The sequence below is a fragment of the Melopsittacus undulatus genome, chromosome 2 (assembly GCF_012275295.1).
Source record: "Melopsittacus undulatus isolate bMelUnd1 chromosome 2, bMelUnd1.mat.Z, whole genome shotgun sequence".
Lineage (NCBI taxonomy): Eukaryota > Metazoa > Chordata > Aves > Psittaciformes > Psittaculidae > Melopsittacus > Melopsittacus undulatus.
In genome coordinates, this window is record NC_047528.1 from 53,131,292 (window position 1) to 53,158,223 (window position 26,932).

The following is a 26,932-nucleotide window of genomic DNA, read 5'->3' on the forward strand; positions in this document are numbered from 1 at the left end:
GGGTAAGCCTGGGTAACTAGCTCTCTAACACCTACTAAATGTTAATAACTTACCAGTTAAGGATAAATAGTTGTCCTTGTGATACTGTACGCATTTGTAGACCAGGATTTGGCCAGCCATTCCTATACCACTCCATTGATTTCATCTGTATCTCCATACTTCAACCTTCACATGAATGGCAGGATGCCAATCATATATTAAATAAAGGACAGAGGCCTAAAATTAAAAAGAAAAAATCATCTTCATAGTGCTATAAGCTAAATGATTCTTTGATGGTCTGCAATACTTGTTTGCCTGAAGGCAGTATGTTGTGAATGCCTGACTGAAGAAATGTTGCTTTTTATATTGCAGCAGGCTGGTAGAATGGAAATGGTCAAGTACCATAAGCCAGCTTTGCACAACAGAGTTTGAGGGGAGATAGGATTAATTAATCTTAGAAAAAGCTAAAGAATAATGATTATGTATATTATCATCTTATTAGTGATGAATAAATTAAAATTGAAATTGAAAGAAAGATTCTAGCAGCAGAAGAGGAAAGGTCTGGATTAGCTCACCAATGGGAAGGGATAGGAGCTTGAAACTGGTTTACAATGGAACTGAGCAGTTTACAGAATATATTGTTGGATAGCCTTGGTATTAAAAACTAAAGCTTTTTGTTAGGAGAGGTAGGTGTCTGACTCTAGGTGATTGTAAAGTGGTTGATTGGTTGGTCTCAATATTTTAATGAACCCAGAGTTGCAGTAATTCTGCTGAGTTTCCATGGACAGGAGGAAACTTTGTTCTGTCATGTTTTTTTCCACTTTCTTCCTGCACTCTTGTGAAATACTGGCAGTTAGATACATTAATATGGGTAACATACCCTAATCCTTTTGCTGCTGTTAAAAGACTTCAGGGTACCGGGGTGTCCTGCTCATGTGTAGTGAAAGGGTTGGATGCAGTAGATGGTGCAGTAGATGGTTCCTTTTAGTTCTGGTCTCCAACGAGCAGAGAATCCCACCTATCAAAGGTGATCATGCTGTGGGAATTTAACTGATTTTAAGGAATGTTATTGAGAATGTTTACCATTTTCAGAATGAAGGCTGGCACCGTGTTATACAGCAGTGTCTGATGAGCCTGTAGGAATGCAGAGCACTGAAGTAATTCAGTAACTTAAATCACACAGTTTACATGCTGTGTGTTTTCTGCAGCTGCTTTTATAACTGATATTTTTGGTCACCAGAAAACCCCTTGGTTGTCAATTTGTCAGGTTAATATTTTTATGAAGAACTTAAATGAAGAAAAAAATACACCACCGCAGTTAGTAAGTGTAGTGAGTCATCCTGAATCAAATAACAGGCTATTTCTGCAAGTTTAGTCCCACAGAACTTTGAATGACAGCAGCAGGTATTTTTGCAGAAGTAACATTTAGCTTTCTATCCGTTTGTTCATACATCTCAGAACCATTTTTTGTGTATTTGGTGCATTTATTTAGTAATGTTAAAGTGTTTTATTTTAATCTGCATTTAATATTTACCTTTCTAAACTTTAAGTAGCGTGTGTCTCTTATGAGCAGTACTCAGCCTGATTCTTTCTTCTCTGCCAGTAGTTTCTACATCTCTGGTTTATTTTTTCAAGGTTATTGTTTCTTCGCATTTGTTGGGTTTCTTTTCCCTATCAAAACCAATATCATTACTGCACACAATGTTCCCATCTGGTCTGCTGTGTTTCTTTGTCATTGTAAATGTTGAAAATCAACATGCTTTTCCAAATGAGAATAACACTGTTGTAGAGCCTGCTATTGCAGTACACCTTTGAGATGAAAATGGTGTCCATAGAGAGTATCCAAACTGTAGAATTTAATCTTTCAGGGTTGAGAGTTTTATGTTTTGTTTGAACATTTTATTTTCTAACCCATAAGATTGAAATGAATTTCCTAAACATGAAGTGGGCATGAACTCAGTTCAGAGTCAGCAAGTATTTGTGTTTATTACCCTTCTTTGCACACAGGCATCTCAATTTTCTAGTAGAAGTTAATCATGGCTCTTGAAAGTATGTTCTTGATATTCTCATACTATAATGAGCAAAGGGCCAGGATGAAAGTCTCTGGAAAAGGAGAGAAAGTAGAGGCAAGGAGACTAAAAGGAACGGAAGGAAAAATTAAAACAAGAGCAGAAGAAAGAAATTAAGGAAAAGAGAGAATTGAAGTAGTCCTTCAAAAAGAGTGGTTTGCACTTGTAGATGTTGAATCTATGTTACCAAACAATTAATTAACATAACTAAAAGAGTTAAGAACCAGTCCTTTTATTTACAGTACATGGATGGATATTTGTACCTGTCTAGTGAAATACAGGAAGAGAAATCCCACCAGTGATTACGAGCTTCAGGAAGAAGGCTTTGATTATTCACAGACTAATAGGGTAGCTTAGGTTTGATAGAACCTCTGTTGGTCATCTAATTCAACATTGGGTTCAAAACATCCAACAAGAACAGGTTACCTGGGCTATGTGTCTCTGAGGATGGATGTTCCAGCTCCAGGCAACCTAGTACAGTACTGGACCATCATTACCCCAGCTGAACTCACTCTTGAATGTCTTTCTTGAAGCATGGAACCCCAAAGTGGGCCATGATTCAATTTCAGGCTCAGAAGTGCTGAGCAGTCACTTCTTTTGGCTTGGTAACTATGCTTTTGGTAATGCAGCCCTGTTTAAAATTGAGCTTTCCTGCAAGGGTGAACTGCTGATTAACATTCAAAGGATTCTCCAGCTCCTTGTCTGCAATTTTTTTTCTAGCCAGCCTGTACTATTGCACAGGGTTATTCTGACTGAGGTGAAAGACTCCATAGTTGCTCTTGTTGAACTTCATAAGGTGTCTGTCAGCTTATTTCTCCCAGCTCGTCAAGAAATATCTGAATGTGGTCCTGCTCCCTCCAATTTGATATAATTCATCAACATGCTGCAGGTGTACTCTGTCCCATCATCCAGGTCATTAATAAAGACAAGTAGTGCTGGCTGGAGTGTAGATCCCTGAAGGAAGCTGCTAGTAACTGGCTGCTGCTTGGACTTTGTACTGCTGGTCAGAACCCTCTGAGTGGCAGTGCAGCCAGTTTCCTTCAGATCTGCTTATCCAGTCCATATCTCCCCTTTTTTTCTTCCAAGGACACAAGAGGAGGCTGAGTCAAAGGCCATCCTGAAGTCCACAAGTTATAACATTTGCTGCATTTCCATTCCTTGCCCACAGCACCAGAGTCACCCTAGCTAAATCCATGCAGGATAATACCAGTCACCTTGTCCATCATGTGGCTGGCAGTGACTTCCAGGAGATTTGTTCTGTAACTTTCCCAGGGACAGAGGTGAGACTGGTGACTACCTGCATCCTCTTCTTGCCCTCCTTGAAGGTGGGTGTGACATTTACATTTTTCCATTCATCAGGAACCTGCCCTGACCATCACAATGTTTCAGTAGCAATGTTGGCCATCATCCTCAGTGCCCTGAGGTACATCCCGTCCTGTCCTGTTGACTCTCCTATGGCCAGACAGGCTCAAAAGCTTTCTAGCTGTCTTCTTTTACAGTAGATGTTGCCCCAGTCCCACAGGAAGCTCAGGGACCTGGGAGGCCTGATGGCAAAACTAACCAGTGAAAACTGAGATAGGAAAAAGCATCAAGTACTTTGTTTCTTTTCATGTCTTCTGTCACTAAGGTCCCTTTTCCCACCAGGCAGTGTGTCCACATTTTCATTAGCCATACCTTTTGTTGTCCCTTACTATGTCAATCATATTCTAGTATTGTTACATAGATAACTTCTCTGACAGACCCACATTTCCGTATAGATACTCGAAAACAAGGCATGAGTAATGCATAGAAAATTCTGAAGGCAACAGAAAAGATGAATTGAAATTTTCAAAGTAGAAGTACAGAATTAGATAATGGAAGTTGAGGGCAAAAGTTTACTATTCAGTGGAATAAATTTTTGGACAGTGAAGTCACCTGTACCAGCGAGTTTCACAAAGCATTTTGAAGGGCCCTACTTTTGACGATTTTAAAAGGATCCCTGAATGAATATTTGGGTAATACCTGTTTACACTAGATGTGAACCTTGTCTAAAAACCAAAAAGCAATAACTTTAGAGGCATATCTGATGTGCCTAGAAACTTACTGGTTTAGGAGAAAAGGTCCATCACTAGGCTTCCTCTAGCTCCTCTAAACTGTCAGGTACTGAGTGGTGTCAGGCACTGGATTTTGAATTGCATAGATCACTCTTCTGACTGGGGTGGTGCTTTCTGTGGTCTCTGTTGACGTTAATGGTGAATATTAACATAAAAGGAACCTTTCAGAATTCTCTAATCTCTTTTTAAAATGCACTTACAATAATGGGAAATTCCTTCTTGTACTTTCCCATCTTATGATTGAGTGCAGTCTTGCATATGAAATCTTTGTGTCTGAGTCACTATTTGTCACAGGGAGAATAAAACCTGAAAAGCATGCCACAATTTTGGTAGTCTTCCAGGTTGCTTGGTAAGCATAGAAAGAAATAATTTAATATTATTTTTCTAAGAAGGGAAAATATTTTTTTTTCTCTCTTCCATCATAAAACCTGATTTACTTTAGTGAATATTGTCTCCAATGGAAGCACTTCTGATGAATTACTTTTGTCTGTTGCACTCTGATAGCTGTGCCAATTGACTCCCACAACTTAAATAATTTGAAGTCATTTTAAGAATGTTATATTTATGCAGAGATATAATGTTTGACATACAAGTGTTTATGTAAGAAGGGTTATTTGCAAAAGTGAATATTTTTTAGTAGTTCATGAGTTAGCATTTTCTATGCATCAAAGTGCATCTGACTGTTGTTAAACAGATGGTACTAAAAATGTTTCTATAATTAAACCATATCAAGTTCTGAGACAGGACGTTTTTCAGCAAGCTGAACTTTAAATATGTAACAAAATGATAACAAAATGCTCTTAAGCCATAGCTTATTAAATGAGTAAAAATAATATTTGAAAGGGTGAGTTTTTTTCATAGCTGTGGGTTTCATTTAGCAGTTATTCAGTAAACATAAGTGTTAATATTCAGACCATTGTTTCACACAGTATTACTCCTATCAGTAGTTCCTCCAGAAGGGAAATGAATTTTTTGAGTGAACACATCAAATTATTTAGGGTCTGGTTTGTGCAGTTTGAATACCTACTGAGTATAACATCCCCTTGATGTAAGCTGTGGCCTGTGGAAACTGCAACTCTTGAAAGTTTTGATAAGCTAGCGAGCAGTAAAAAAATCACCCTGTGCAACATCCCACGCCTGTCAGATGTAAGATGGCACGGAACCACAAGCAAGGATTTAGCTGGCGGAGACATGCACTTTGCTGATAGCCTCCCCTGCCTGCAGCTTGCTGCCTGGAGGTCACCACCACTGCAGCTCCACCAGTGGAGCAGGTTGTGTCTACCCAAAGTGACCTTTTTTCCTTTGCCTTCTCTACCATAGGAAGTATCTTTTCTTCCTAGAATCTCTCATGTCCGTGCCTTTGCCATTGGTTCTGCTGTGGCCTTTCTTGTAATCTTTAATACATGGGTTCATTTTCTGGGTGTTTTACCCTGATGAACACAGGCTTTGTATCTGAGTAGATGGATGAAATGCACTAGTTTATGTTCACGCCTTCAACCTAAGTATCTGGTCATTTTTAAAGGTGCTTGAGTCATAAATTCTCTGAAACTGCTTTCAGTGATGATTTCAAAACTTGATATGCATCTTGTGCTGTAATTACGGTGATCACCTCAAGAAAGTTATTTGTAGGGGCATAGGCAAAGTAAAGTTAAGTCAAACTGTCAAAATTTCCATCTTACAGACTGCAGTCTATTGGGAATCCTCTAACACCTTAAGCCTGGATAAGTAATAGGAGTTTAACATCATAGTTGAAATGATTTCCATAACCTTTTGGGGAAGGTATCATCCTTACCATTTGTACATTTGACTTAAAGATGTTTTGTCTGATGCAGGAGACCACTGATGTTCTTTTCATGTGCTGTAATTTACAGAAACAGTCTGCTACTAGACTAAATTTGTTGCCTTCTCTGCTGCCTCCAGTTGTAAATATTTGGGAATCAGTTTTTGTCACCTGTTCTTCTTATTTGCTAATAAATCTGTTGTTCTCAATGCTGCAAGTTATCTAATAATTTGTTCCTAAGGAATAACTTTTTTTTGCAAGATGGTATTACATTTTGATTATTATGCACTTAGGATTAATTACTTTTGACTGTTCTGCACTGCTGTTGCTGGTATCATTCTTATTAACCATCTGTATCTTTCTTTTTGCAGCTTGGGTCCTGTATTTGCACTGTTTGTACCATTTTATTCCTCCATTCCAAGAGTGCAGGTAACACAAGTGTTAGGCTACTTTTCCATCACAAACAAGACACTGGTCTACATACTGGGTTTACAGGTATGGTATGTACTTGCATGTTGTTCTTACCAATGTAGTAGTTTGTATTTCTGTATGTTACTCTCTGAATTTTGATGCTTCCACATGTATGATTCCACATATGTGACTGTCCCATCAACTAAAGTATAGAAGAATGTGTGTTGCATTTCTACATACTGAAGTGGTGAGCAGTTCTTCCATTGCCTTCCATCTTCATTGTCTTGTGCAGGAAAACATAATAGGCAGTCCTACAATTTATTTTTCTTGGGGTCAACAAAATTAACTAGATGAAAACAGAACCTGATGCTAAGGCTTATGTCTCTTTCACCTTTCCAGTTTGCTTATATTCTTAATTTTGTTTATTTTCCTCTTGCCTGAGGAAATAAACAAAGCTATAAAATACAGTAAAACTGTCAGTAAATAATAAAGGTTTTGGCAGAATTCCACTTTTGCATAAATGAATATTATTTGTATGTCAATCATTACCATGCGACAGGTAATTTATAATAGTGTAACATAGAGCATAGCAGTATCATGTAGTATTATGTGAAATATGAGTGGGAAATGTAGTTACTATATTGGTACGAAAAGGCAGTAGTTGTTCAAAAGAAAACACTCCAGCAGCCTAGAAATGAATGGACACACATGTCATACACTGAATTATGAAACAGGAGATGTGCAAACTTACGAGAAAGTATACTCATTTTTATAGATTCCAGGGGCTTAGAAATAGTTGTAGTACTAGCAACAGAAAGCACCATGATTATGCGAAGTCTGGTAGATAGTATTTTAGAATGAATCGTCAGTTTCAGAATATTGGGTTGTGCTCCATATGTACATTCATCCCTCTTGCTGTTCAGCCTTTGGATTCCTTCAGCTTCTGTGCCAGCACCTTATTTTCTTGATCTTTCATAAATCTTTTTTCATCTCTTCCAAACACATCAATACCACTATTATTCCAGTCTTTGGGAAAGCCATGGTACTGTCTGAGCTCTTCTCCATCATTTCCTTTGCCATTTGCTTTCATATGCACACCACCTCCAACACAGATCACGTTTCCCTGCTGCATATACAACAGTTGCTGCTGTCACAGAGGCTAAGGGAAAAATCATTTGTAAACTGTGCCCTCATCTCAAGTCACCCTTTCTGTAGTCAGAAGTCTAGAGGGCAGATGTTCTCATGATTCAGTTTGCATCATGCAGAACTATTTTAGTAACCAGTATCAGTCTAATTTTCAGCCCATTTTTCTAGTCAGTAGTAACCTTCTCCGGGTGATTAATCACATACTTTACTAGAAACAATGGGCTGCCCTGTTGGCTCATCAGGATTCACTCCAGCCTATTTCTGTGATTTCATGTTGACAAATATGCCACTGGGTGAGAACTTTATTTCTTTAATTTTAATGCATATGCTTAGTTTCTCCATAACTACACATCTGAGAGCTTCACTTGCACTGCCTGCCCTGCTTGGAACTCTTCTCCTGTTGCTGCTGAGTAATTTCCTTTGCGTCAGTCTATCTTTCAGACTTGTTTTTCTGTGCAGCCTATAACTGACATCCTGTTATACTTGGTATGCTATATGAAAATAAAATGTATTGTTCTGGAGAAGGAGAACAATTGTTGGATCCCTGTGATTTTTTCCACTTCTGCTACTTCTGGAATACACATTTTTTAATGTTAAACTGAATTTTCACCAAGATAAATGTCTTTGACTTCTCCCATTGTCATGATAAGTACATAGCCTGTATAATATTGCAAGAGTAGTTCTTTGTAAAATCAAAATTTTAAGTCACTTCTCTTGTCTTCTAGCTCTTAACCTCTGGTTCCTACATCTGGATTTTAGCCTTAAGTGGACTGGTAAGTTTTGCTGTTTTAAAAATCATGAGTTGCTTAAAACACTCTGCCATGTTTACAATCAGTGCAGTATGATTGGACTCATAAAGAATAAAAATTACAGAGTAGTATTTTTTATTTGTGATAGTAAGTAGAAGGTTTTTTGTCTTTAGCTTCCAAAGGTGTAAAGCACTGTCTGGTGATAAACTGACAGACAAACAAATGAGCTGGTTAATAGCAGCAGGTGCCACTGCTCTCTGGCCCACTACAATTAGTTTTGCTGCCATGGCTATAGCTTGAGACCCACAAATATAAATGAGATTATTGAGAAAAGGGTAGAAATATTTACCTTATTGTTTTGTTGGGGTTTTTTTATTTTCAAAAGGTCTCAAGCTTTTATTCCCCAAAGCAACTTTTAACAATCGTGCTGTGAGGATTTTTCACATTTTGCTGTTCTCCTAGCAGATCTGTAGTATAGTTGTTTCTCACTGTGATTAACAGCAGTCAGGGTGTGAAATCACTTTCTTCACACTGGTCAAATAAAGTTAGTGTGGTCTGTCTTTTTCCTTCCCAGCACTGTTCTTAGTACGGAAGCCACTTAGTGCTGTAACAGATTGTACTGAATCTTCGAGATTGTTAGATAAGACGGCTTCTTTTAAAATTTTACAAACTTAGAAATTAGGAGCTCAGGCTCTGATTTCTTAGCCCAAAAGACTGTCTGCTTTCAAACACTGAAAGTGCCACCACTTCCAAAGAAAAGTTGATGCAATCTGAAGAAGAACTTAAATTGTGCCCTTGCTATTTAAAACCAACTAATTTGAATCTGCAGTGAGCTCAGAGTGAAAATGCCTGTGGATGCGTCACGTATTGCTGCTATAACTCAGTAGTTTGCAGTCTTACCATTTACACTGACTGTTCCAAAATACTCTATGAGCTTGCAGTATAGCTAACAGGAATGACAGAGCAGTAAATAGTGAAGCCTGCTCAGCAGTTTGGTTGTACCATAAATACCAGTGAAAACAGTGCAGCTAACAAACCCAAATTTCTCTCTCGTGGAGATCAGCTCAAGCCTCTGTGCCTGCCTAAGGATCTGTGACTTCCTCTGAACACAGTACCCTTCCTGTTACTCTTCTGACTCTTTTAATAGCCCTTCCTTTTGAACAGGTGTTCATTAGAGAGGAAAGAAAAGAAAAGGAAAGGCGTTTTAACTCCCTCTTTCCTGGTGGCACGAACTGTATGTGTACTTTGTTATGCAGACTTTTACAGAATGGCTCAAATATTTTTTATAATATATTATGCAATTCCTGTTTTAATACCCTTTTAATGTACAGTTTTATTTAGCTGTATAATGCAGCTTTCTTAGGATTCTTCTTCATAAATGATCTACTTTTTTAGTTGCAGATTGATAGTATGCTATACATAGGTATAAGTCCATAGGAATAAATAGGGCTTTCTCTGTCATTAGAAGTTTTCATATTACTTCAGTCAGCACAAGTTAAGTCATCATCAGAGACTTAATTCATGACAAATTTGTCACGAACATGATGATGTGTTTTCAGTCTTGTTTCCTTTTCTGCAGCGAGAGCCGCACTTTACAGTTTTGTAATAACTGCTACAGTGTGGAAAAGAAGTTCATGTTAGGAACTTCAGCTGTTTTTTGCACAGCATATCTGTCAGACTTTTGTGAATGAGAAGTCTCTTTTCCTCCTCTGTTAGAAATGATAGTTTGTCATCCTTTGAGAAAACTTGGTAAAGGAGTAAAGTTTCACATTATATTAAATAATCTGAAGAGGGATATGAAACACTACAAAGGCACCTTGTGACACTACAAGTGTAGGTACTTGATAACATACAGATCATAGAATAGTTTGGGTTGGAAAGGACCTTTAAAGATCATCTAGCCCCTCGCATGCCACAAGCTGGGACTTCCCCAGCTACGCCAGGTTGCTCAGAGCCCAGTCCAGCCTGATCCTGAGTGTTTTCAAGGGTGGAGAATTCAGCATCTCTTTGGGCAACCTGTATGAGTGTCTCACCACCCTTACAGTAAAACATTTCCTCCCCATATATATATGTATACATATGATTACAGAAATACATAGATTGTCAAATCCAAGTTAAATCATGCCAACAGCCTATGTATTTTTGTAATTCTTACTGCTCCTGACATTTTCTAACATGCTATATCTTTTGGAATGTAATTCACATGTATTTATACAAAAAGCCTGAGTAAATGCATGAACACCAAGTCAGCTCGTTTGTTGCCTGTTAGACATTTCACTGTGTGTATTTTTAGCTCTAAATATCACTTAGATATTCATATGACTTTCTATGATTCTGTTCTGCAATTTAGCTTTTGTCACACTTCTGCTTATGTCAGTATTAAAATGGGTGATGTTTGGGTCATTGTCAGTTTCCACTTTCTCTTCACCATATTCTGAGTTTAGATTTATTTAAATAATCACAATTCATATTTTGACATGTAATGAACACTGTTAGACAAAACGGGATCTGGAATCTGACTTTCCAGGTACAAGATGTGGCACTGAGGCTGATTTTCTTATTCATCTTTGCTAATGCTGTTAGACTTCCTTGTTACTCCAGGCAGGGTGTAGACAAACTCAGAATTGTACCACCTTGTGCTTCTTGTTTTCAGATTATCTCTGATTTTGAATCAACATAGGAATACACTCTTAAAGGCAACTTCTTTACTCTCTACATAAAACCAGAGTACCTCTCAATTATTTAGTATGTTTGTATAGGCCTGGTAATTTCAGTTGCTGGTATGTTGTGTAAAATGTGCTGTTTAAATACACGATGCTCATTTACAAAAAAGAGAGACTTCAAGAAGCAGACTGTAAAGGAATTCACAAATCTAATGTAATCAGTAACCTGTAATGTTGTCACTACCATAATTTATGAAGCTAATTTAGTTTATTGTGTTCTGCCAAGAATATACAGTACTTGCTACATACAGTCCAGATTTGGTTTAAGGACTGGGGGGGTGGGGCTTATGTCGTAAAATTAGAAAACTTCGTATTAGACATGCAGATACATCATGAAAGTCACACAGTCTATTTCCATTTAACTAATGTAGTTATGTCCACAAACATGTCCTTCCATGAATCCTTCATCACCAGTTAGTCTGGATATCCTCCAGTCATCCATGTTTAGTCATATGCAGATCTTTAGCCGATGTTAAAGTGCAATATTCTTTGAATTCTTTGTCATTCTGTGAATATATATGGTGATTCAGATAAGTCTACTTACACCTAGTTAAATGTCTTGTGGTAGTGCTTTGGTGACACAGAAGAAAGTTAGTCTAATACTACTGAATTTGAATAATTTTTTAAAATATATGAAAGTTATGTATTAATTGCTTTTTATGCTGTTGATTTATAGCCAAGCAATATTCAAATTGGAGTTCAGGGTAGATAAAGACAATTATTTGCAGGAAGTGAAATCTCATTTTTAATTCCTTCTTTTCAATTTGGAATGATGAAAAGTGATAGTGAAGGCAAAACTTAAAAGTATGAAATTTAAGTGAAACAGTATTAAGAAATAATGAAATGCTGTGTTACTGCTATGCAATAATAGCATTTTAAAAAGCTGTCATTGCTGTTTTTCATCTTGAGCTTGTTTTCACACAAATATCTGGTAACAGACTGCTTCACAATCATTTCTGACTTGAAAAAATGACACAAAATTGGGCATCCCTAGCAATTTCTCTTAAACTTTAAATAGTTTTATAAGTACATCGAAGCCTTCTTATTGCCTATTTATTTAAGTTTAGTTTTGTGAAAACATTGGATAATCAAAGGGGAACACATTTTTATCATTTCCAGTAGCAAGAAACAGAATTTTTAGGAAAATATAAACAAATGGGAGAACGTAGATAATTTTAAGTTTTCCTGCTGGTGTATTGTCTTTAACTGCAACTGGTGTTTGAACCTTTGGGTTTGAATTCAGTGTGCCTGGTTGGAGTTGGATCTGCCACTTATTAGCTAAGGCTGAGTGTATGCACCAGTAGTGCAGTGAGCTGAAATGTCATTTTCAGCTGATTACCCAGCATCTTTGACACCATCGAGAAATCCCTGTAAACATCTCATGGGTGTTGTTCTCAAGATACACTGGGCTGCTCTGCATAGCCATCGTCATGGCCCTGCATTGGACTTGCTCCAGCAAGTCCATGTCCTTCCTGTGCTAGGGAGTGCAGAACTGGATCCAGTACTCTAGGTACAGTCTCACCAATGCTGAGCCAGGTGGAAGGATCACTCACCTTGTCCTGCTGGCAGTGCAGGAAGCTCAGGACATAGGTTGTAAAGTGCATACCTTGAAATAAGAAATGGAAAATCCACAGAATAACAGAGATTAGGGAATGAGAAAGAAGCATTGTCTGCCTGCCTCCTAACCTTAGGGCAGGTGCAGATATCCATATGTAAACTAACTAAGCCTAGTTAATTTGGCTGTATCCCACCCAAAACTGATGTATTTTCATGCGGGCAATGGTCAATATTCAGTTGCGTGACTGTAGGTAACTTAATTTGAGATGAGTTGTCTCTACATTCTACTGACTGTATTGACTTAACCCCATCTGTGGTGGGTGCTTAGACACCTTGCTCATGTCTAGATGGCTACATGTAAACACATTATAACTAAGATGACATTTACTCCTGCATCAGCTAAAGCATCTGAGGAGGAAAGTGGTTGAACCATATGGCATAGAGGGAATGTTAAGGTGGAAGGAAGTTTTAATTGTTTCGGGTCAAGGGAGATGCAGATATTTCCAGTTCTAGAAGGAGAAAGTAGTGGGAAAGGAGGAGAGAGGGCAATAATGTGTCATATAAGATACTTTCTCTTTTCTATCTATAGCTTCCAAGATACTGTCAATAAATGGATTTTACTTTTCAGTTTGTATTTCACTCCTAAGTTTTCAGTTTCTCTCTCAATCTGAGGAAGGGTTTTGTGCCCAAAATTTGGTCTACCTTGTCACTTGTGCCAACTGGTTCAGTAAGAGGTGGATAGCTTCTATGAAGTATTCCCTAGCCTGTACATGTACACCATCATGGTTGCATTGTTGCCATTGTTTAGAGAGGAAATCTTTGAGAGTAATTCAGCTGTGTCTGTGATTTGGAGGTAATCTGCCATAGGATGAGTTGCATCTTAACAGTGCCTGTTTCTCACTGTTAACTCTGAAACGAACTTTAAATAACCAGCTCGCAAGTAGGCTTTTAAAGTACAGATGTGTGTGTTGGGGCAGATAAATCCAGTCATTACCTTTTATGTAAAGAGGTTTGGTTAACAACATAATGATAATCACTTGCAGAACTCTAGCAGAGACCTGAGGGAACCTGTCCTTAGGTCACAAGTACAAGTTAAGAAGATATGTGCTGAAATGGCAGCTTGCACACAAAGAATGTGTGAGATCTGGTAAGGATTGCACCTAACCAATGAAGATAGCATTGGTGGACCCTGAAGGAAAAAAAATACAAGGTGTCTGGGAGATTTATGAGACCAGTCAATATGAAAGGAAATAGAAGATAATAAGTTTATCATTATTATGATCTTATTTTTCTGTCACGCTAACTAATACAAAAGGGAGTATTAGTGACTTAGTGACTGTTTCCGCAAAGGAAACTCAAGCATTAACAATCTGTTGTGTTATATTGCAGGTTATAAGTACAAGTTGAAAATAATACATGTAATGGGTTTTTTTTGGTGGGTGGTTTTCACACGTTCTCTCTTGATTTGAGAAATGCATTTCTCCAATCTAGACACAAACTTTAACCCCTTGTTTTGATTCTAGTTTTATAGCATTCAGAACATACTAAGGATAAAGCAGATAAAATAGGTATAAAAAGCTCTTTGCTTTCAATTTGTTGCTCTCTGAAAAATAGCAGTCTTGAATACATGTGGTTAATATGCTTAAATTACTCAAAACAAATTGAGTATTTGTGGTCAAGTTCTAACCATTAGGCAAAATAATTTCCAACATCATTGTCTACACCGATCTGTCTACAGTTTTTCCCATTTGATTTCCTTTTTTAGCTTTAATCAAGTACAGCGATTTTAAATATTTCAGTAATGGAGCATATATGTCTTTGTCATGTAAAATACTGGAGAGCTTCCGTGTTAGGTTTACCTAATGCAAAGAGAAACTACAGCTGCTTTCTTTTTCTAAAACATGTACAACTTCAGAAGGATATGAAGGAAGGGGATGGAATTTTTGGCTTTATACAGTGGAGGGAAGAGGTTAGGAAACTTCATGTGAAGGGCCAAGATAGTTGAGAAACTGAAAAAAATGGAAGCACAGTTTTTCTGCCCTGTCCAAATTTCCAGTATTCTCCATTTTCTCTGCTTAGCATTGTTCCTCATACAATATGGTGGATGAGATTGTAGGTTATGATAACTAAATGCATTTTGTGTCACCAGCCAATAATTCTCCATTTTAACAATGTAATCAACTGCAACATCTTTCTGTAGTAACTCTTCAGAGCCTAAAATACCCTGGAGGTTCATCTGTATGGGGAAGTAGCCCTTTAATCTGATTGATGTACAGTGCTAAATTGGGATATCATGAGATCATTTTATCTTCATTGAATAAACTAGATTTGTTTACTTTCTTAAACACTAGAAATTCACTATATGTCTGTAAAAAAAAGGTGTAAAAAGTTATGTTATACTTTGTCAGAGCTTGGGGTTTTTTTAAATTATATATGAAGTTCTGCATATGAATCAACTAAAGAGGAAGTTCTTTGGAAACACGTGACATTAAGATGAGTGTATGACACTAAACCAGACTGAATCACGAGATACATTTTAACTACAAGTATATTCATTCTCAGTTATTGAAAATATGCAAATAGATGTCTCTTCCTCACTAGATGAAACTTCTTGAAAATCTCTTATAACTGAGCACAGCATTTAAGATTTCATATACTTCCATCTAATAGTTTTATAATTGGAGTAGGAAATCAAGGGAGAGAGAGGAAGAGGAGTGGCACTGAAATCCTAAATGGTGTGGGGTTGAAACTAGATGATCTTAAGGGTCTTTTGAACCCTACCTATTGTATGATTTTATGCGGAGATAATGGTGGATTGCCATGTATAATTGGTGCTCTTCACTAGTGATTCTGTCCTTCCATCCATTTATACTTACAAAGTATTGCTGTCTCACACCATTTTTCTGAACAGTTACTGGTCCAAAGTAAGTTTCTTGGCAGTAGAAGATACACTTCTGATAACACCAGTTTTGTCTTGTTCTGTCACCAGGTGCTTTTTATTTTAGGTTTTCCTGTGAACTTTATACTGTCAGACTTCTCAACTTGCTGCTTTGTGAGGATGGAAGTCCACAGGCTTGGCTTATGCAGTGAATTTCTGTCTAAGGCAGGACAAGGAGGGGCCAAGACACAAGTGTGCTGTTGAGGAGCAGGAAGGAGCGAAGGGACAGCCTACTGCAACTGGTACATTGACTATAGACCAGGCATGCTACTCCAGTGAGCTCAGTAAAGCTAGGAAGGCAGATGGGAGTCATGTGTCTCACATGCCATGCTAAGCACTGTTCTTCATTCTAGCAATGTCCATGAACTTTTAGCCTTATAAAGCCTTTTCTTCTGATCTAATACTCTGGAATTACTTGCTCTCTACAGCTGCCTGAAAGGAGGTTGTAACAAGGTGGGCGTCTTGTCCAAATAGGACAAGAGGCAATGGCTTCGAGTTGTGCCAGAGGAGATTAAGATTGGAAATTAGGAAAAATTTCTTCCCCAGAAGGGTTTGTCAGGTACTGGAACAGGCTTCCCAGGGAAGTGGTGGAGTCACCATCCCTGGTGATATTTAAAAGATGTGTAGATGTGGGGCTTAGGAACATGGTTTAGTGGTGGAATCGGCAAAATTACTTTAACAGTTAGACTTAAGGGTCTTTTCTAACGTACATGATTCTGTGATGCTATGACTAGCTGTCTCTATTTAAAAATATATGAGAATGCTTTTATTGATGCAGCTGTTAGTGCATGCAGTACACTTCCCCTTCTGAGGCAAACAAGTCCCAGAGTACTGACAGTAAAGACATGCTGCTGCTATCTGTTGTATTTTGTATCTTGAGTTGATAAGAGACCAATTCTGTTTGTGGTTAGTGTGTTCAGACACGTGTCAAGATTTGTCATACGTTCAGCGAAATGTAGATTTTCCTATCAGCACTTGCTTTGTTTTGTTCTTGTGACTTTTTGAACCTGTTCAAAATTTAAGGTGCCTTGAAATCATTAAACCTCAACAATGTATGGTAGTTGATAAGAGCGAGCAGAGATCAGTAGCTGGGAGGGACATTTGGAAGAAGTGAGAGAATGCTGGTGTGATGTTGGACAAGGTATTTTGTTTTTGTAACAGACAGTTTTCCTTGCCTGGTTAACACCTATGCAACCAGGAATGTGGGACCAGAGGGGAGATCTGGCTCCACAACCTAACAACATGAGGTGGGAGGAAGGAAGATAATTTGTCAGTTCTGGTGCTGCTTGTGCATTTTGCATCTAAGAAATCATCAGATTAAATGTATATGTAATATTTGCAACCTGGTTCAGTAATGCTTGCTTCAAAAAAAAATTATATTCCTGGTATGGAAGCCCTATAAGCTAGGTTTTCATGAGTGAAGAACCTATTTACATAACTCTTTTGGAACCTACTGGTTAGCTTCCAAGGGACCTTCTTGCTAGGTAGATACCTCAAGTACTACATACCAAAAGTAGGTAAATGGCAGAAGTGATAGGAATTTTCCTCCCCTTACTCTTTGGCAATTAAATTCTTATTTTCCAGCTGATGTGCACAAGATTTTGTCGTGGGCTTACAGTCATCTGGAACAGTTTCACTAGAGCTGAGGAAAGAATTTCCGAGGTCACAAAGCGCCTTCTGTCCCAGTACCCTGTCATTCTGGAGTCCAGTCAGGACCTTTCTTTGAGTACAGAAAATTTTTGTTAAAGGCAGCCTTCACTATGATGCCAGAGTTTGTGGCCTTCCTCTTATCCTATCCTATTTACCTCCTTCCTCATAACATGAAAAGATTGAGGGGGTTAAGGGCAGATTAAAACTGTTCTCTCTCATTTGAGAATGGTAGCCTGTGTTTGGTCTCACACCTTTATGACTGACAGCAGTCATAAAATGAAAGTAGAATAAAACGAAAATTAGTGTTTGCCAAAGCAGAATGTATTTTTCCTAAGAATCTAATTATCTCACTGGATAATTAACAATAACCTTGTAAATAGCCTGAAAACTGTCCCCCTCCCAAAGAATGTCCTCTTCCCAGAGAAAATACAATTTTCCTACACTGGCTCCCTTTGTATATGCAGCAATGCATTTGGTATGTTTATACAGAAGTTATCCTCTAATAAGCAGCCCAGATGTAGAGTTTCTACATTTGTTCTAGCATAATTGCATTGCTTAGGTATGATTACGGTTTTTGGGGGGGGTTCATATCTCTTCCTGTTCATTTCACTCTGTTGTCATAGCATAATTTGTGTGGCATAACAAACAATAAATAGTCACAAGTACTGAAACGTGGCATAAAGAAGAATGCAGAGTTTGTGCAAGAGCTTTGTCCTTCCTGCTGGGCCATTCTGGGCTCAAGTGGTAGGGCTTTGTAATGGGATTTAAAATGATGGCTGAGTGGCGACTGTGCATCATCTACAGGGCACATGGATTTCTGTTGCTAATTCTGAATCTGAGATAAAATCTAGCCCCAAGGCAAGCATGAGTGTGAATGCAGGAAATGGGTGGTTTTTTTACAGGTTGGAGAAGGGCATTACAAAAACTGGCTTTTTTGATGTCATTTTTTAATGAACTGGGGTTTGAATATTTTTTTTTTTTCTCCTAGAAGGTAGATGGGATCCTTTTGGAATAACTCTGCACATATTCTTAGATTTACCTTCAAATCTGCTGGTTTGATTTTGTTCTTACTAGAAGGGGAGACTTGGGTGCTGAGGGCAGCGTCATCTTTCTAAGAAGTGTTTACAATGGTTCAGCATCCTCAAGGGCAGCCTTGATGTTCTCAGGTCAGCACGCAGCATACCCTGACAAGTTCCTTTACTAGAAATGAAAATTTTGTTCAAATTTTGACCTCTTTGAGAAAGGGTTGCTTGGTTTGGGCTCAAATTCTGAAACAAACAAAAAACCCCAAGCAGCTTTCTGAGTCACTGGCTGTGCAGTACACAGATTTTTAAAAGTAATAGTCTGTACTTGTGGGGAAGTTGGAAGTAAAGAAATCCCCTATTCTTTCTCTGATTCGTGTCTGAGAACTCTGGGTAAATGCAATAATAAGTGCTTTAGAAACAGAAAGACCAACTGCTGTCTGAAGCAAAATACAGAGTAAATTTGGTTCATTTAAGCTTTTTGGGTTTGTGATGGTGTTTTCTGTTGTTGTTTTGGTTTGGTTTTTTTTTAACATTTCATTTTTCATTTTAGGTATCTGGGATTTGTTACAATAGCAATATATTAAAAGTTCATCGAATTCTTTGTGTGCCCAGCTGGGTAGCAAAGATATTTTCTTGGACTCTTGAACCAATCTTCTCATCTGCGGAACCAACAAATGAAGTTCGTGTGGGAATGGGAGCAACAATTGACATCCAGAGGCAGCAGAGAATGGAGTTACTGGATCGTCAGATCATGATGTCTCAAGTTGCCCAAATGAGGAGGCAAAGGCAGCAGCAGGTATTGATATATGTTCTGTAAGGATTACACTAAGTTATCTGAAAAATGCATTTTTGGTTCATGTATCTTTTGTGGTTCCTGTTTCTTGAAAAGAATGTATCCCTTTATTGCCCTCCATCAGTCTGTCATACACTGATGTACTGCTAATAGTCATTTTACTGTTTTATATGTGTATGTTAAAACTGCGTCACAAGGTGTAAGCAGAATGTTAGACAATCCTTACAGGATATCAGCACTTCTGGCATTCTTTCACCAGAAAAAAGGCTGAAAGGTAAAGTGATTGCCTTTCAGTGGTCTTTAGTAAGAGCCATTGAGGAAAGTTAGGAAATCAAAATGCTCCTGACTCTTTTGAATATTTATATTGTTAGTAACCTTGTCGGAGAGGTTGAAAATTGTCACCAGAACTCCTTTGTTTGCAGACATACTTTGATCAAGACTTGTTTCTTTTAAGCAGGTGCAGAAATTAAATTCTCTACCTTTCCTACAAAGGTCAACCAACTTTCTGGTTATTTTGACTTTGCCCCTTTTAATGCTCTTGGTTTATTTTCTTATTAAATAGAATAGCAGTCTTTTATTTTCTTTGTTTTAGTCAAACCAGCAAATGCAGATATTCACATACTTTGAAGTAAAACAAGGTGTCTCAATTCACTTTTTCCTGTATCTTAAATGTATGTATTACTACTTTATCAAACCTAGCAGACAGCATAGGCCTTTCATAGCTTTATGTGAATATATATTGCTCATAAGTTAATTACAGCGTTAGCAATTTGATGCCTTTACTGAGTTTTCTCTTCCTGAAATGCAGCTCTGTCCTGATGCACAGGTTCTTGTGTTCGAGGTACTGTAGTGCAAGCTACATAGCTATGTTAATCATTAATGTTGCCAGAATTAGAGGTGTGATGGCATAAAGCCAACAACTGGAGTATGGATCTTTGTTTCCAGCCCCTGATAACATAATCCCATTTTCTGTGATTTCTTAACTTTTCAGACTGATGAAATTGTTCCTCAGGTGGCAAGATCATAATCTACTTCTCTCTGTTCCCATTAGAATGTTAATGAGTTTTAACATAAGAGTTGAATTAGAAATTACTCAATACTTGAACATTACTGTTGGACTACAAGCTGCTGGAAGGATTGCAGTCAGGTTCCTTCAGTTAGGAGGAAGAAGCCATTTGCAGTCATGAAGGACCATCTTTATAATATACCTTTAACTGCAAAAAGTGGTATAATAAGTTCAGAACAGTAAATAATGAGTTGATAACGTTTTTTTCTCTTCCTTTTCTTAGGCTAGGAACAATGAAAGTAGAAAATACCTTTTCATGTTTGACTTCAAGTAGAGTTCTTAAAAAAAGGTGGAGAGGTTTAAGCAAAATAAAGGAACATTATTTGAATATGAGTAAGATGCTTCTCTTCACAAATTGCTGAAACACTTTCAAGTTTGGCCTTTAACTTGAGAGCAGCATGTAGTTAACTGATAGTGCTAATCTCTGAAAACAGTGTTCAGAAGGCGATGGAATCAATGTATGAGTGTTCCAGAGAGGCTCTTCAGAAAAGATGTGTCACAAAGACTTTTGACCAGCCGTTTTTTTTAGTGACTCGCTCACATAATTTATTGGCCATCAACTAAATCACAGAAAGCACAATTCACAAGTGTTGAGAGGTAGCAGTAAAAATGAAAAGCAGATGATTTCCATCTCAAAATTGTATTTACAAAAAATAAAACCTTTTTTTGGGTTGCTGTACTTCAAATATAAAATTTCTGAGACTTTTCAGTCTTAGGTACAATTTGAAGACAGTGGAGTTGAACAGATCACCTTACAGATGGAATTTAGATTATAGTTTTACCTGTGGGAGTGAAGCTGACAAAAATGCAGATTATTTTGTTAGGGAGTTCTTTTTGTGAAACTGAAAATAATAGAAGTCAGCAAATATGGCTTTGAATTTTATTTTGGGAGAATGGTGAGCAGATTTCTGGAGTCTCACTATGCTGTATGTAGGTTAATGGGTATAGGTGAGCTAAATTAACATTTTCTTTCCTGCTTTCCATTTTGTTTGGTGAATGAAGTGAACTTTAACTTCCCTCTGCATGCCATAGTGCAACAGTTTTGTTTAGCTGCCCCTTGAGAAGGTGCTCTGTGTGTTCCTCTTACTCAAGAGCCAATGCAGTTTCTGTGTGTATTTGGTAGCATTAAAGAAGGAGAACACAAGAATATGATACATGGTTTTAATGGTGCTCTTTTGTAAGTACAGTGTGGCAAACTGTGTTCTGGTCATAAGGAGGCCTCTTTCTTAAATAGATGCTTTATGTAGTGAGCTTTTTCTTCAAGGTTCTGCAAGAAAATCTGAAGGACGTAAGCCTGACAAGTTACACAAGCCAACACAAAATGAGTAAACATTTTAAAAATGAAAAGGAAAAAAAAATAAAGGGGAGAGATGGGGGAAGCACCAAAAGAAACAAGAAGGAAATGTTTCTCAAAGGTTTTTAATGTACGTCCAAGATACTGGGATGTAAATGATTTTATGGGGTTTTTCTTTTGGTTTGTTTTTTTTTTCCTTGCTGTTCACTATGTCACTAAGCTTTTTTATCCAAACCACAATTCACTTTGGATGTTTCCTGCAAGAAAAAAAAAAAGAAAAAAAAACCAAAACCAACTACCCCAGAATATGTCTGCTGGCAACTCTTTGAGCTTTACCTTTCCCAGTCTTTGTGTAGCTGAAATGTTCTGGTCTGATCTGAAGGGGCCTGAAGCACAGAGCTGTGTGAGTGAGTGCTGGGTTGTCAGACACCCATAACTTATAGAATCACAGAATAGTTAGGGTTGGAAAGGACCTCAAGATCATCTAGTTCCAACCCCCTTGCTATGGGCAGGGACACCTCACACTAAACCATAGAATCATAGAATCATAGAATAGTTAGGATTGGAAAGGACCTCAAGATCATATCACCCAAGGCTCTGTCCAACCTGGCCTTGAGCACCGCCAGGGATGGAGCATTCACTACCTCCCTGGGCAACCCATTCCAGTACCTCACCGCCCTAACAGTAAAGAATTTCTTCCTTACATCCAGTCTAAACTTCTTCTGTTTAAGTTTTAACCCCTTGCCCCTTGTCCTATCACTATAGTCCCTAATGAAAAGTCCCTCACCAGCATCCCTATAGCCCCTCTTCAGATACTGGAAGGCTATGAGGTCTCCACGCAGCCTTCTCTTCAAGGAGCACGCGGTAGAATTTGAACATAAACCACCAAGTTCATTACCTGAAATGCCTCTTTTTAACCCTCAAATGTTCAGTGTTACTATGTCCAAGTATGTTGTTAGAAACTGAAAAAAATATCTCATGTTGCTAGTTTCTCAGGGGAGTGTGGTTACACGGTGATTTATTTTTGTCTTGGTTTCTGGTTGTTGTGGATACAGCCCTTAAACAGATGGTAGTGTGCATATTCAAAACTTTCTGTCCTGTTTTGTCTTCCATGGATAATCTTGACAAATTAGGAGCTTGCCGGAAGTGGAGAATTACTGAGCATCTCCTCCATGAGCCTTTTGAGGCAGAAGATAATATATAAATAAAAAGTGCACCATATGTATTCATTCTGTCAGAAAATACGAGCTTGTTATTTTGTTATTGCCTTTAAAAATTCAGTTTCTTAGTTCTTTTCTTTCCCACATTTGTCTATCCTCTTTCCTGATTTATCCTATTCCCTCCCCCATTATCTGATCTCTTTTTTCCTTACATATCACTTTCACATTATCATTCCTCACTATGCCATTTTCCTCCCACATTTTCATCATCTCTTCCTCCTCATCTCCATTGTTTCCCATACTTTGTGTTTGCTCCTCTATGAAATCTTTCTTCACTTTAGGGAAAGTTCTCTCCTGTCATGTTTACCACCAGTAATCATTTGCTGATGCATCGTGAAGCTCATAGGATTTTAGGGACGGATGTCTCTCGCCTTTCTCTGATTCAGACAAGATGTAGTTGAGGCCTTTGTGCACTATTTTATCCTTTGGATATTGTAGTATCAATGAACATTTTGGTCTTCCTCTTTTGACTTTTTTATTTCGTGATCTTTTTCTATTTCCCGGCATTTTTCTGAACTTTATCTTTCTGTAACCCAAATGAAAGCCCTGATGGGAAAAGGGAAGCTACTGCTGCATCTGTGCACCACTGTGGTAGCAGGGAGTCAACTTTCACTTCCCGTTGAGAAACTAGGAGGGAGGCTGGCAGATAACTAATTTGTAAATACATGAGGGAGGAATACCATGCCTTTACTGACAACACTGTTGTCACTAAAGATGGATATGGGGAAGGTGGTGAAAAGTTGCAGAAAAGGTGGTCAATGCCTTTTGTTGGCAACTAAATACCACTTCTGCTTTGAGCACTCATCCTTATGCCTGGGTGTGTGAACCTCAGTCCCTTCATCTTGAAAAAACACTTTCTATATCCACAGCACATTTATTCCTTCATTCATGCTGAGCATGTTAATGACACTGTATTGCGTGCTGCTTGGTTTCTCTTAAGATTTTTGGCTTAGAAACGGGCTTCACCAGGTTGGTCCAGACTATGTGCTAAACCTACAGCCATATATGAAAACCTTCATTTCACTACCTCTTTTCTGCCTTATCCTCCACTTTGTTTGTTCCCTTCTGTCTTTTTGTTCTTCTGTTCCAGCTGCCATTACTTTTCAGTGAGTCCATACTCTCCTTTGATTCATATCACACAGCATCTCTGTATGGGATTCTACAGCCTGCAAAGACCAGACTTCTTCTGTAACAATGTGACTTCCTCTAATTGTTCATTCATTAGATGCCTTTCTCCTGGGACACTGGAGAGATGGTCTGTGGGCAGGCACACTGAGTGTCTTTATTGTTATGGGGAGATTCGTATCCTGAGAAATGTGCAAGTTTCACATTTTGTCAACTAGATTGCTGATTTACCTTCTGGTTATATGTAAGTGTTAAACTCACGACCTTGGAAGAAAATATGTTACTAGTGTGAAGACTTTCCTGGCTGAAGAATTCCTCCTCAGGAATGTTATCCTCATTCATAGTGGTAGAAAAAAAATACACTTTCAAACAGTCCATTTCTGCTTTCTAAAGTGTAAGAACCAGACCTGAGCATATTCTTGTTCTTCCACTGGCACTGAGATGCCACTTTGACAAAGTCTTGAATAACTTCATAAGTTTGAATAAAACAACAAGTCTTTCAAACAGACATTTTGAACTGTGAAGGCATTCTGCAACAACTATACATTGCTGGGTCCATATCAACTCTTGCTCTCACAGCCAGAACATTTGATGGAAGCAGCTTGATCGTATTGTTCCACAGATGTATGTATCATTGTCAGGAAGTGATCTGCCAAGACTGTACCTGAATAAATGGATGAGATTTTTCAGCCAAGAGTTATGTGAACTCATCTTATCTGAATAGGTTTGCATTCCAAGTAGTCTGTGTTACCTAAGGCTACTTTGGGATTTTGTGACATAGTTCAGTAGAAACTGCCTTTAGCAACCTTGCTATATAGACTTCAAAGACAGCCATATGTAGGGTACCAGTAGAATAAAAAAGTTCTTTGAGCTCAGACTCAGATGTGTGTGTACAAAATTTGGCATCATTATTTTTTAAGAATTCTGTTAACTAGTAAGTATTTATGGGTTTATTTCAGCCCATGAATGAAACATGTATGCTGCAGCGATAATCACTGTGACTAAATCTAGACTCGGGATTCCTTCATTCTTCCTTTCCTCTGCATGCCAATGTACTAATGTGGACTCACCCCAAGCATTTTTGAAATAACAGACAACTTCCCTTTTTGCTGAGGAAATATTATCTTCTCCTTCAGACCTCAGTGAGTCTTTAACTCATCCTTTGCTTTTTGGCACTCTTCCGGCATTTTCAAATCTGGATTATTCTCTGTAATTGTTTCACGAAGTTTTCATTGTGTGGAGAAGAAGCTTTACTCTTAAAGGTTGATGACTATAAAACCTGCCGGTAGTGCTGATGTTTGCACGTGTGAACTCTGGTTTTTTGCTGTTTCATTTCAATAACATATCTGCAGCAGTTGATAACCTACTGCTATTTGGATGTTTTAGTTTTGTTTTCCTGAATAACTTTTTTTCATGGATTACAGGTGTGAAATTAAAAATGTTGAATTTCCAGAGTGCTGATCCAGGTAATGAACAGTGTGTGATAATTTTGTCTACAGGCAACCACTTTATATTTTCTGCCTTTTTCACAGGAATTGGCAATTCCACAAGCTGACAGACACTAGTAGACCACTAGAATAAGCTGAATGTGTCTCATTAACATCCACTTGTCACAATCACAAGGCTGTCTCTTTAACTCCTACTCCTCAGAACCACCCTGCTCACACATTGAACTATCATCTTTTTCTTGGACTGGGATTATGAAATTCTCTTTCTCTCTGACTGAGCTTTTGAGTTATAGACTTTGAATTCCGTTTAATATTTGTAATCAGTTTCCCTGGAGAAGCAGTTGTTGATATGGTGGTTGGACATCTCCTAAAGCAAAATACCATTTTATTTCAAAGCAAATATTTTTTTGAGAAATAGAGTATGTTTGTTCTCCTCTGTGATTTTTCTATATTCTTTTCCTCTGACAGTTTAACTTGAGGTAGTTCCCCAGAAGAAGGCTCCTGGATACAAATCTCCCCAAGCACTTCCACAGTATTGAATTCTCTGTTGTCTGATCTATTTCTGTTTACACAAGGCAAGTTTCCTTTTAGCTGTACCTGTTCCTTAATTTCTAGCTTTGAGCATGGGCAAATAAGGCACCCAGTTTGGGGAGTGATCGGTTATTAGATTCCAGGGCTTCAGTTGTCCTTGCAGTCTCCTCTGGGAGACTCTTGATGGGCCATTTCATCCTAGTGTCATCTTCCCATAGCATATAGTACACAAGAAGGTCAGATAGGAAGTGGTCCATCTTAGTATTCAGGAACTCTGCTATTAGCACATAACAACTGCAGCCAAGTTTCACTGATTGTTCGTTAGTGCACTGCCTTTAGAGGCACAATACATACAGAAGTTTTGCCAGATAGCGTTGCAAGCATGACACCTTGTATGTTGACTTTGGGATCTCACCAAATGGAAGCCCCTCCTATTTATAACCTAAGACAGAAATTGAATCTTTACATCCCAAAATGGAATGCTAATCTGTTTTTTCTCTCTACATCACCACAGACTAGCCCTTTGTATACTCAACTATATGTTTCTGCTGGTATGTTGGAGAATCTGGTTTGTTATCTTAGCTTGTCAAAACAAAACTATTTTTGAACTCTGATTTCTCGCTTTTGTTTCTTACTTTCTCACTTTTTTGTTTCTCTACTTATTCCTTATTACTCTTTGAAAAGATCTGTGCACAAGAGTTGAAGGATTGTCTGTCTAAACCTCATGCCTTAATAACAGTCCACTGTGACCAGTCAGCATCCAAAGAGCCATGCAGTAAGGATTAGAACTGTCTCTGTTTTGTGTAAAATGTCTGAAACAGTGCTAACATTATTTCCTCAAGTACAGACTCTCTGTTTATGCTGATGGACCTGCCTTCAGCATTTGGCATGCTTCTCCACCCCAGTTGTCTCACTCAGAAGGTGTTGAATGCCAGATATAAGAACAGCTCCAGCTCATATAATTCCTTTAAAACTCAGCTGGGGATTATGATCAACAGTTTTACCTCTCACAAGCTAGTTACAAAGATTAATTTTTAATAATGGGAACCTATTTTCAATATATACCTGAGATTTCTGTGTGAAGAAGTGACAAGCTGCACTACAAATAAGATGTCATGGATGCATGTTTTCAACTGATGTAGCTGTGACCATGCCTGTGATGTCACAGCACCAGCAGGAGTCCAGTTTGGGCAAAGAACAGCTCACACAAGCAAGGGAAGCTGGGAAGTTTGGAAAAGGAAGTGCTTTGAAAAGGCAGTTGAAGACCTGTCTCTGCTGTTTAGAGAAGATTCAAATTCGCGTTTATTATTGCAGACAAAGTCTGAGAGTCGTGCT

At 38.1% G+C, this 26,932-nt stretch overlaps 1 protein-coding gene across 1 annotated transcript in view; it reads left to right on the forward strand.

Moving 5' to 3' along the window:
- The window catches only part of UBAC2 (UBA domain containing 2), a 94,032-nt gene that overhangs the window by 55,661 nt on the left and 11,439 nt on the right, over nucleotides 1-26,932 (forward strand). The window contains exons 5-7 of the mRNA XM_034074373.1: nucleotides 6,293-6,416; nucleotides 8,204-8,251; nucleotides 18,671-18,916. Coding sequence (XP_033930264.1) covers nucleotides 6,293-6,416; nucleotides 8,204-8,251; nucleotides 18,671-18,916 — 418 coding nt within the window. The remainder of the gene's footprint in view (nucleotides 1-6,292; nucleotides 6,417-8,203; nucleotides 8,252-18,670; nucleotides 18,917-26,932) is intronic.